Here is an 11,658-nt window from a genome sequence, read left to right as displayed (position 1 = left end):
GAGAGAAAGATGTTGATTTATGAGATTTATATTATGAATCTAGGGTTACAGTAATGCTCATGCTACAAATGGCCAAATGGTTACACAAAACACATCAGAGTTATTAAAGATATCTCCCCGAATGTACCATTAATCTACTAAACCTGAATGTACTGTTGAACTGCAATCTTTAGACTTTATTTCAAGGTACTCCTTTGAGTTAGAATAAACTGATACATGTACATATTTATACCCCAATCTAAAATTGAGCAAAAAAGAGACAGCAGTGAATAGAGAACTGGCATTTATTATAAAATAACTAACAAGAAGGTTCGGGTCATCCCTGTGAATTATAGTGATTGTACAGTGACAGCACATGGCCCTCATGATTATCAACGCATCAATGCACTTATGTACCATGAGATTTACATGTACAAATATTTTTAAAGGCCCCTTGTCACCTGAAATAAATACAACAAACATACTCACATTGGAAAAGGTCACAAATAGTTTTTTCAATATATTTCTGGTCTCACTTTTTTGTTTGTTTGTTTCATTCTCAGTGCATAAAAATCAGCAGCCTACTCCTCTTCAGTATCCAGATATTCATCCAGAAACTCCAGAACATCGCCCTGAAACACAGCAAGAGAGCCACGGTTAGACGATCTAAACACGCATTTCGGCGTCTGCGACCACTAGAGGGCACCACAAAAGAGTTTCGCGCTAGTACCTCAGAAAACTGACATAGGCAAATTCTGCACCCCAATGGAAGAAAAGTGTTACAGCACACAGGAAGCTTCGCGTATTTCGTTTAGTACACCAACTCTATTCCAAGTGTCTCCTCAGTGCCAGGATTTAATTGAACCATATTATTGGAATATTTTTTTAGTTGCATCTGTGTGACATCTTTACATTTGTCGTAATGGTGCAACACTTCAACCTGTTTATTAACGGAAGTGCAGCAGTGAATAACATTTTGATGAAGTGAGGAAAATCTCCATTGTTTTATTTTTATTTCTAACGTTATGCCAAGTGATGGTTTCATTTATCTAGTCATCTATCATGTATCTACTTTATCTGTCATGTTGGACACTTATACAGAGTTTTGGATTCTTTTTACAGGTGTAAAACCTGTAATCTTGCAAGTCAGAAAAATAGACAATAAAACACAATAAATGTTTGTCATTTAGCGAGCTACTAGATCTGTGATAGCAAACTTAGAGAATGTCACAGGTGGCCATGATATCTTAGCAATTCCTATAGTGGCCTTAATAATGAACATATTGTGTGGTTAAGTGTTAATAACTAAATATTCACATAATGATAACAACACAGACATACACACACACACACACACACACACACACACACACACACACACACACACACACACACTCTCTCTCTCTCTCTCTCTGCTCTGCCCACCTCATCATCCTCCTGGAGTTTATCTTTGACAAATTTGACCAATTGCAGTTGTAATGTTGTCTGATTGTAGTAGCGTACTGCTTCCTGTTAACATGCACACACAAATCATTAATACACCATTGTTCATATAAATCGCATGTGTGTATTTCTGTATAATATTTGCATATGGATAAGTGTACAGCATGTGGTATCTTGTATTTATAAGGAGATGAAATACTGACTGCTCTGGGTTGGAAATCTTCATCTGTGAGACTAAATTTCTCTTTGTGGTACTGGTAATACACCACATTATTCTTCATCACCTCATCATCGGGGTCAAAGAGCATGTAGCTTGCCACACATGGTACTGCGTTCTTCAGATCATTCACTGTGCCGAGATGAAACACACACACACACACACACACACACACACACACACACACACACACATAAATGCAAGCTAGGTTATAGTCGCAGGAATAATCCTAATACCTAATAATGTGCTTCTGAAAGCTTCTCATTTATATGCATAGCTAGCAAGCTTTTTGACTTACGTTTGTAATATGCAAACTGAAGGTAGTGATACATAGTCGCAACAAACTTTTCCACGACAAACCCACCAACAACCGGCGTCAGATCATTCTCACAATTAACCTTCCGTTCAAGGACCTCTGCGTAGTGATCTAGGAACAGTGAGGGGGAGAGGTGAGATAAAACATGAAAACTGCTATTCTGTTGAAGTGGTACCTCAAAGTTCAAACAGATAGAAAGACATGCAAAGACGAATAATCTCAATTTGAACAAGAACATGTGCCTTATGTTTGATCTGGCAGTCAAGAAAGAGGAGAGTAAACAAACCTGCAATAGATGCATAAAAATCTTTGAAATCTTTGATATCTCTGGAACCCTCTGAGGCAGCAATACATTCATCGTAAACCTTGAAGAAGTCTCGCAGGGCAAGCTCCATATCTGACACTGATGTCCGGTAGTTATCGCCATTAAAGGCCCGCACTGCTCGAACAAACAGTGTCTGTGGAGGAAACCACCACCACCACCAATAAGAGTGGATCCTAAAGTTTATGTTCTGAACCATTACAGCATATATGGACATAAAAACGTGAATTAAATCTAGAAACTTACGATAAAACATACATGAAGGTACTATATCGCTGCACAGCTACATGAGATATTTACACCCACTCAGCCAGGCCTATATAAACTGAATAGAGGAAAACGCTTTGGTCATTATTATGTGGCAAATCCAAACCCACCTGACCTGCAACTCAAAAACAATCTAACCCTGTAAGATGGGTATTAATTTGGTCTCAGTGGCTCCCCCTTTGTGTACTGGTGAAAGCACAGAGACCAAGAACATGAAGTGAACTCCATATTGTGTAATTGACTATTAGACTTTTAATGGGTACACAGGATGCGTGCGCGTCTCACCTCATAGGACTTGGTCTCTAGGTCTTTGAGGTGTTCCTCGGATCCTGGTAAGCTCTTGTAGTAGTTCATATTCCTCTGCATCATCTCATCATCAGGATGTTTTAATAGGAAAGTGTGTGCGGCAGATACGGCTTTGGCTAGGTTATCACTCTGAAACAAACATCACTGTTTAGAGCAGCATTATCTCATCCTGAAACGGAGTCATTGAAATCATACAAGGTGAAACATTCAAAATAAACATGTTTTGTGGTGTTCATTGTTTTAAGACAGACAGGGCGTGAAAGGATGGGTATAGCACTCACTTTAAAGTATGCAAACTGTAGGTATTTATAGGGCTCCCGTTTTTCAAATTCCTCCAGAGTCTCGCGGCTGGGGAGCGTCTGGCGGAAAGCTGGGAGACCCTGCTTGCACCGTTTGAGACACTGCGCGCGCTTGATCACGTTGCCGAAGGCGTGCAGCTCTGGGAAGTCCGCAAAGCGCGTCTCGTCGTCGAAGCGCACGGAGCTGCAGTTGAGATTACAGAAGGCCTCGCTGTCGCGGAGCAGCCGGTACAAGCGGAGGCTCACCTCGATATATTCGACGGTCTCGGGCCACTTCTCCGTGTTGTACTGGTCCAGCGCGTGCCTGTACGCGGACTCCAAAGGCATTAGCTCGTGCCGTGGGAAGCTGCGAAAACTGTATTGTTCGTACTGCGCTTGAGCGCCTGAGGAAATCCAAACTAGAAGGGCAAAAGTTAAGTACAACGAAGAGGAGGCCATTTTGGTCCGACGTCGGAGTTTTTTTTTTGAGCGTGTGTGAGTTTCAGCGAGAGCTCGGGATCCGCCCGCCGCTTCTCCACGTCCTCAGGGTCCGCGCGCGCCCCCTCCATCCCCCCGCGCGCCCCCTCCATCCCCCCCGCGTGCCACAGCAACTCCGAGTGCACTGATTTGGTGTAATCTCAGAACAAAGCGAAATGTCTGGAAATGACCACAGGCTACTGTATAATTGTGTACTAATATAGTAGCAAAAGGAGTATAGGCTATATGTAGTATATTGTAGTATTGTAGTATAATCGTTCGGTTCTTCCCCGCATCATTATGTGCGTTGCAATGACTTAAAAAGTCGACTTTCATGGAAAGTCGTCGAAATCAATATTAACATCGAGTATGATAGGACATGGAGTATTGGATCTAAAGTATATTGCGCCAGTACTCTACTGGTTTTCCATAATTAAACATCCGTACGACCCCGTCAAAAGGTCTCGTCCCACCTCCTTGCTCCGTGCCACGTAGAAAGCAGCACGCTGTTGCGTTTGCACGCTTCCGCCAAGATCCGCCAAGACTGGCCCAAGACTGGTCCAAGACTGGCCCGAGCGTGCTGCTGCTGTGTAAAGTGATACCGGAGTAAAAAATCGAAGGTAGTGGAAGAGCTGTGCTCTCGTTCAGGGACCGGCCTGCGTTACCACGTCTACACGTCTACGCCGAGTATCTGCGGCTGCGTTACGTGGTACACGTCCTCTCAAACACACAGGAGATCCTCTGAAGGAGCGCAGGAGAAGAGAGTAACGGAATCTCGGTAGGGCACGGCAGAACAATGCTACAGCTAATGGTCGGGATGATATTCTTTGCTTTTCTGGTCACTCTTGTGGCGTGCAACGCCCCGCCGGTCCCGTTAGATGACATCGTCATAGAAAAAACTTTCATCCCCGAGCGCTGTGAACGGGCCGTGAAATCGGGGGACTTCGTCCGGTATCATTACCACGGGATGTTTCCTGACGGCAAGAAATTCGATTCCAGGTCAGTACAAAAATAAAAAAAATCTATTATTCGTCTGCCCACTTGCCACGCATATTACCTGGTATATATTTGGTGAATCCCCGCCACACAGGTAAGCTTCTCAGAAATACTAGTATTTGTGTTTTCACAGAAATAGTTGTCGAATAGCTGCTTTAAATAGTGAATTGATCGATTAAACAACGAATACACGACATGCACGAATTAATGTGCAACGCAGAGCTCTGAAATGCACCGATGACTGGGCACATAACTGCTAGTGGTAACAGTAGTCTTACTCTGATAGACTGATTTCCAGTTACAAAGTGAATATTTTGTGCAGATTAATAGCATTATATTAATTTGATGACCTTTTTCTTTTCTTACTCTTATTTGTGTGTGTGTGTGTGTGTGTGTGTGTGTGTGTGTGTGTGTGTGTGTGTGTGTGTGTGTGTGTGTGTGTGTGTGTGTTTGCAGTTATGATCGTGGCACCACTTACAATGTGATTGTTGGCCAGAAGAAACTGATTGCCGGCATGGACAAAGCCTTAGTGGGCATGTGCGTGAATGAGAGACGCCTTGTTAAAGTGCCTCCACAGCTGGCCTATGGGAAGGATGGTTATGGTAATGTTCTACACTTCATCACATCCTTCATCTCCCTGGTGCTCTTCCTCTTGTCACTGCTGGTCACAGGAGAGTGCATATTACAGCCATGTGTTATTCATCTCCGGCTTTCAGCGTGTAATATTATCTTTCTGGACGTGCCTCTTGTTAGTGTTTACCTGGATTAGGCCTACACTACCCATAAATGATGGGGGCGGGGGGAGCTGGTGTGTCATAAAGAGTTTAAAGCCATAGCTGTTGTTGTAGACCAGACATGAGGATGTTGGTGACAGGGGGGGTGGAGACCAGGGCCGGGGGTGTTGAGAATGGCCGGGGGTGTGGCTTTGAAAGGAATTTTCAGCCCACATCCACATGTTGGTACTAGTTAGAGAAGTTCCACCTCACATGAAGGAAGTATGCTGTGGGCCAGGGGCGGATCTACGGGCGGGCCTGGGTGGGCCAGGCCCACCCTGATTGGCAGCTGGGCCCACCTAATCACAAGCTCAGAATACAGTTTTCCGTATGAAAATTAATGAAAATAAACTATAATTGCTGCAGGATGGCGCCTAGCGCAGGAGTCATTTAATGACCATACACCCTGAACATAATTTTCGTTCGCCACCCCCCCCAACAACTTTCGTTCGTGCTTGCCCACCCCAATTACACTTGTGGCCGGCTGCATCCGCCACTGCTGTGGGCACTTGTTTATAGATGGTTAAAATTATATTAAGAACATGAAAGCAACGTGTAAGCAAATAAGATTCATGTAATAACTCATTCATGTAATAACTCATTCACATAATAACTCATATATACTTATGAGACTATCAAAGAACTCAAAGGGAATTTCATTTCTGCTGTCAGTCCAGTCCATGATCTCCATCACCCTGGGTGTGTACATGTATGTCCTTTGCCTTCACCATGCCCCTTCTCCTTCTTCCATACTTCAGCTCGTTCTCTATAAAACACTACTTAGTTGTAAGCAGTATTGGGTAACATTACTTAAAAAAATTAATTAGTTATAGTTACTCATTACTTGTTAAAAAAAGTAACTGAGTTAGTAACTGAATTACTCTCTAATAAAAGTAACTCATTACCAGGGAAAGTAACTATTTGCATTACAGTTAAAAAAAAGTTATATGCCAATGAATAAGGATTTTTTTTGAAAAAGCAGTTTTCAGAGTCAGTTGAAATGAGTAGATCAGAAAGGTGCTTAACTTTTGATATTTATTGCACATCCACAGACCAATGCAGGATAAAATCCTTTAAAATCCCAAATCTTTGTGAAAAAAAAAGCAAAAATAAACAGTTACACTATATAAAGTGCATTTACATCTATCAAATTAAATTACTGTGACCTGTGACCTATCGAGATCTGTTACTTCTCACTAGCCTGGGCAGGGGTCCGCTCGGATTACTGTTAGTATATCAATATATAGTAACGCACCGCTTTTAATGACCAGTAACGTCAACGGCGTTGTAACGACAGGAAAAGTAATTAATTATATTATCCCGTTACTGACAAAATGACGCCGTTTCCTAACGCCGTTATTTTTAACGGCGTTATTCGCAACACTGGTTGTAAGTTGGCCCTCGCTAACCCTAACGCGTCCAGTTCCTTCAGCTGTGTAACCACCATGTCCAGTGCAGAATGAATCAACACACCTCAGAAAGATGGTTCTATGGTTGTGGTTCTATAATGTTCTTGCTCATGAAAATTCTATCAAAGATTAAAAAAAAAATGTTTTTAAAATCCCTGGTCCTGCTGTGTCCCCCCCAGGGGACATCATTCCTCCTGATTCCATCCTGCACTTTGACGTGCTGCTGCTGGACATCTGGAACTCGGACGACAAGGTGCAGATTCAGACGTACCACAAGCCGGAGAAGTGTGGCCGCACCGTGCAGGTCTCCGACTACGTGCGGTATCACTACAACGGCACGCTACTTGATGGCACGCTCTTCGACTCCAGGTGAGGAAGTGCAGAAGATCTCCCACCACAATGCTGACTGTACCTTCTCCAGCCACAGCTAGAGTGAAGTGCTGGACAAACGTGCACACACTGCACACACAATCAGCTGTTTTTCGTACGTGTCCATTTATCCATGATTACTTATAGTGATCTGGGCTTGTTGTCCTCTTGCTCTTTATTCATGGTACAGTCATACACGCATGAGGACCTATGATACATACGTGGGGATTGGCTGGCTTATTGCTGGCATGGACCAAGGCCTTCTGGGAATGTGTGTAGGAGAAAGACGCATCATCACCATGCCTCCTTCCCTTGGCTATGGAGAGCACGGAGATGGTAAATATGATCCTGCCAATTCTCACAATCAATCTCCTTAAGTGTCCTTAGGAGTCACATTTGCTTTTGAAGACTCATGGTACATCGACGATGCCTTAGTTCTGTAGCTCGGTTGGTTTATGCTGGTGAATAAGACACTAAGACACATTTTGGAGAAGGAGGACACTCATGTGAGGTGTGACCCATTGTAGAAGTGGCTTGCTCACAGGGTCACCTGACCCTCAGGGTCCTGAGATTTTTGGAAGTAGATCATTGTAATGGGAATAGATAATTTTTAACATGCTGTGATAAAGACACTTTGAGAACAATGGAATAGTTAACGTGATATTAACGCTAGAATATTTCTGTGAAACTGACTGCTTGATCTCTCTGTTCTTCTGCAGGTAGTGATATTCCTGCTCAGGCTTCTCTGATGTTTGATGTTGTTCTGCTGGACCTTCATAATCCCAAAGATGAGATCACAGTGGAGATCCAGAGTGTCCCAGACTCCTGCAGTCGTAAGAGTGCGGAGGGAGACTTCATGCGTTACCACTACAATGGGACACTGCTGGATGGAACTTTCTTTGACTCCAGGTAATTAAAATACCACGGAGAACATATTCTGGAGATAGGTCATGTTGCTTACCACTTTCTGAGCAGAGCACTATATTACTGTCTGTTTCCAGTGGACTACATCCCCCATAATCCTTCCATTTGTTCCCACTCCTCTGTTTAAGTGCACTTGTGTCTAGTTATCCCTAAAGTCTCTCTGGCTCTCTGTTTTTGTCCCTTCACTGTCCCTTGTCTTTGTCTCCCTGGTCCTCTGGCTTTGTACCCAGTTTTTTGACTCTGCTCTTTTATTACCCGTAGGCATATTAAACCTTTTACACTTTGCTTGTATTTTACTCCTCTGTTGCTCCCTGACAGACTTCAGTTTGATTTTTGTTTGAGTCGATGAATGTGAATATCCAATAAATGAATAACTGCAAATGTCTAATGCAAAGGTTAGTTTTGAGTTCATGTTCATGCTTGTGTGTTTCAGCTACTCAAGGAATCGCACCTATGACACATACATTGGGAAAGGCTATGTGATTGCTGGGATGGACCAGGGTCTCCTGGGCGTGTGTGTCGGAGAGCGCAGGAGAATCACCATACCACCACACCTGGCATATGGCGAGGAGGGCACAGGTGAGTGCAGCAGCCCAAGAATGATGGCCCGTTAAGCCCTCTGTGGGCACATTAGGCTCTTATGTCATGCTGCATTCATAACACTGTAAGGTTGAAAAAGCAGAATGTATATAATGAAGCTCTGTGCTGGGAGGTCGGGTTGAATGACGGCTGCAGGCATCTTTGACTAACCTGTTCTCTGGCCCCGCCCCTTCGGTCTCAGGCACTAAGATCCCTGGTTCAGCTGTGCTGGTGTTCGACGTTCACATCATTGACTTCCACAACCCATCTGACAAGGTGCAGATGAGCAGTGTGAAGCCAGAACAGTGCGGTTACACCACAAAACGTGGCGACTTCGTCAAGTACCACTACAACGCCTCACTTATGGATGGCACTTACATCGACTCCTCGTGAGTAACACCACACACACACACATACACACACACTTCTGTATGCTTTGTGCTTTCTTTCTGAGTCTTAAATCACTGTGACCTGAAATGACATCTTTGTAACAGTGCTGGTCTGTTAAATCTCATGCTGCAGTTAAGTTACCCATTTTGCCTATTGTGATTTTCACACATCAGAATTTCAAGTGACATACACATAGGCTACACACTAGTGAACACTAGGGGGTTGAGAGTACACATACACACTAGTGAACACTAGGGGGTTGAGAGTACACATACACACTAGTGAACACTAGGGGGTTGAGAGTACACATACACACTAGTGAACACTAGGGGGTTGAGAGTACACATACACACTAGTGAACACTAGGGGGTTGAGAGTACACATACACACTAGTGAACACTAGGGGGTTGAGAGTACACATACACACTAGTGAACACTAGGGGGCTGTAAGTAAACAAGCGCAGCTGCTGCTAATTTTAACAGTTAAGTGTAACCTTGTTACACTGTGTGTGTGTGTGTGTGTGTGTGTGTAGATACAGATATGGGAAGACGTACGATGTGGTTCTGGGGACGGGGCAGGTGATCCCGGGCATGGAGCAGGGTCTGCTGGAGATGTGTGTGGGGGAGAAACGCACACTGGTCGTGCCTCCTCACCTGGGTTATGGAGAAAGAGGAGTGGGTGAGGCTCTTCAGTGCCTAATACTATCTCCCCCTCTCATGACAACACAATCAACACACACACAGCTCTCACACTGATTGAGTCTTGTGGTTTATTTTATTCTTGTGCAGGGGGGTGTTTAGTTTGAAGTTGACTGTACTGGCTTACAGAAACAGCAGGGGGCACCAAACTCATTCAGTGATATTTAGGCCAGTGTAACTCTACCAAGCTATTACCTCTGTGTGATATGTAGTTCAGTGTCTTGAGTGTTAGTCTGAACGCAGTGCCACACTGCTCACGCAAGTGGTCAGAATTCTCTAATCTGTTCGTGTAGGTTCACTCCCACTACACAGGGGTAGGTATTGTAAAACTGGCTTTCATTTGTACAGTACTCACTGGAATTGTTTTACAAGGCCAATTACATGTAACAGATGTTCAGTAAGGCTGTTGTTACAGTTTGTGTGTGTGTGTGTAGATGGGGAGGTTCCTGGCAGCGCTGTGCTGGTGTTTGATATCGAGTTGCTAGACGTTGAGGAGGGTCTTCCAGAGGGTTACATGTTTGTGTGGAATGATGAAGTGTCACCCAACCTCTTCACTGAAATGGACACAAACAAAGACTTAGAAGTGGACACCAGTGAGGTACGGGTTGCCTGTGTCTGTGTAAATTCACATTTGCGTACAGCCGATTTCTGTGTGCGTAACATCTCCTGTCCCTCTAGTTCTCAGACTACATTCTCCGGCAAGTCAATGACGGTAAAGGTCGTCTAGCTCCTGGTTTTGATCCTAACCGCATCATTGAGAACATGTACAGCAACCAGGACCGGAACAAGGACGGGCGGATCACCGCCGATGAGTTCAAACTGAAGGCAGAGGAAGTGTCTCATGATGAGCTTTGAGGGGCGGGCTCAGGGACCGGGGGGCGGGACTGGATGTGTGTTTGGTTACTATGAGTGGGAGGGGATTAAACATGGCAATAGGTTTGGCAATGTGAGTACTAGGTGCAGTGTGGATGACCGTTGACGTGTGTGTGTGTGAGAGGGGTGTTTTCAGGTTTGCATGTGTTTGTGTGTGATTTTACAGTGTGTAAGACTTTTTAGCACATCTTCTGAGTGTGTACGAGTGCCAAAACATGTCTGTGACTTTTTACAAAAAGACCCCTTTAAATAAACACATTCCAACCCCACTGTGTCCATCTGTTGGTTTATTGGAATACACATTTGTCAACATGTTCAAGTACCTAACGTTGGAAGTCCTCCAGCAAAATGAGCTAAGTGACTCAGTAGTGGTGCTGCACGGTTGATCAAAACCAGATAATTTCTCCCATACACACTAAAAACTGACCTTGTTTTCTTGAGGTTTCTATAAACCTCATGAACCAATTAATGTGTCCTCAGCAGATCTTTGTTTACTACCTCATACTGTAAGGTGTTGCTAAGCTATAAAGCAGAACCTAATGTGTTTTTCATATTCACATTGCAGTAAAGAATTATCCAGAATTCTCTTGACTAGTGCAGAGTAGTAGCTAGTCCTTCAAACACATAAACGGAGGAATTAAAGAATGATGTTTACTAATATCATAGCCAGAGTTGTGTAAGAGAACAGTACATGCAGTCAGTGCCAGACATAGACACAGTGGGCTGAACAGACTGTCGGATCAGGCCCGACGAGTGGATCGAAGTGAATAGATCACGTGAACTCTGCTGCGTCTGGAGAGAGGCCTTTCATTCCAAGTCATGTCGCTGAATTCCCACTTTGGTTGCTAACTTCATTTTGTGTACCGCCAACATAAAAGTCAGCCTTACCTTATCCCTATCTGCTGCCTTTGTATGAAGATGAACATAGAAAAAAAAGGTTGAAGAGTTGAAAAAAGCCTCATCAGCAGACCAAAGTTTAGCAGCCACAAGAGACCATACTGATAATGAAGCTCTTTAATCAGCTTCACCAGGAACTGGAGC

At 43.9% G+C, this 11,658-nt stretch overlaps 2 protein-coding genes across 2 annotated transcripts; one reads left to right on the top strand and one right to left on the bottom strand.

The window, feature by feature from the left end:
- Positions 1-150: 150 nt before the first annotated feature.
- On the bottom strand, positions 151-3,677 carry crtap (cartilage associated protein). The gene is made up of 7 exons (XM_077008891.1): positions 3,132-3,677; positions 2,830-2,979; positions 2,242-2,413; positions 1,938-2,066; positions 1,626-1,771; positions 1,405-1,488; positions 151-611 (listed from the first exon to the last, which is right to left on the bottom strand). The coding sequence occupies exons 1-7, from the start codon at positions 3,585-3,587 to the stop codon at positions 561-563; spliced, it is 1,188 nt and encodes a 395-aa protein (XP_076865006.1). The 5' UTR covers positions 3,588-3,677; the 3' UTR covers positions 151-560.
- A 99-nt stretch (positions 3,678-3,776) lies between these two features.
- On the top strand, positions 3,777-10,886 carry fkbp9 (FKBP prolyl isomerase 9). Its single transcript, XM_077008889.1, has 10 exons — positions 3,777-4,604; positions 5,058-5,203; positions 6,963-7,152; positions 7,343-7,488; positions 7,872-8,061; positions 8,510-8,655; positions 8,858-9,044; positions 9,579-9,724; positions 10,179-10,342; positions 10,423-10,886. The coding sequence occupies exons 1-10, from the start codon at positions 4,402-4,404 to the stop codon at positions 10,597-10,599; spliced, it is 1,695 nt and encodes a 564-aa protein (XP_076865004.1). The 5' UTR covers positions 3,777-4,401; the 3' UTR covers positions 10,600-10,886.
- The last annotated feature ends 772 nt before the right edge of the window (positions 10,887-11,658 follow it).

Source organism: Brachyhypopomus gauderio, chromosome 6, assembly GCF_052324685.1.
Source record: "Brachyhypopomus gauderio isolate BG-103 chromosome 6, BGAUD_0.2, whole genome shotgun sequence".
Classification (NCBI taxonomy): Eukaryota; Metazoa; Chordata; class Actinopteri; order Gymnotiformes; family Hypopomidae; genus Brachyhypopomus; species Brachyhypopomus gauderio.
The sequence above is the reverse complement of the archived record's forward strand: the minus strand, read 5'-3'. Positions and strand labels throughout refer to the sequence as shown.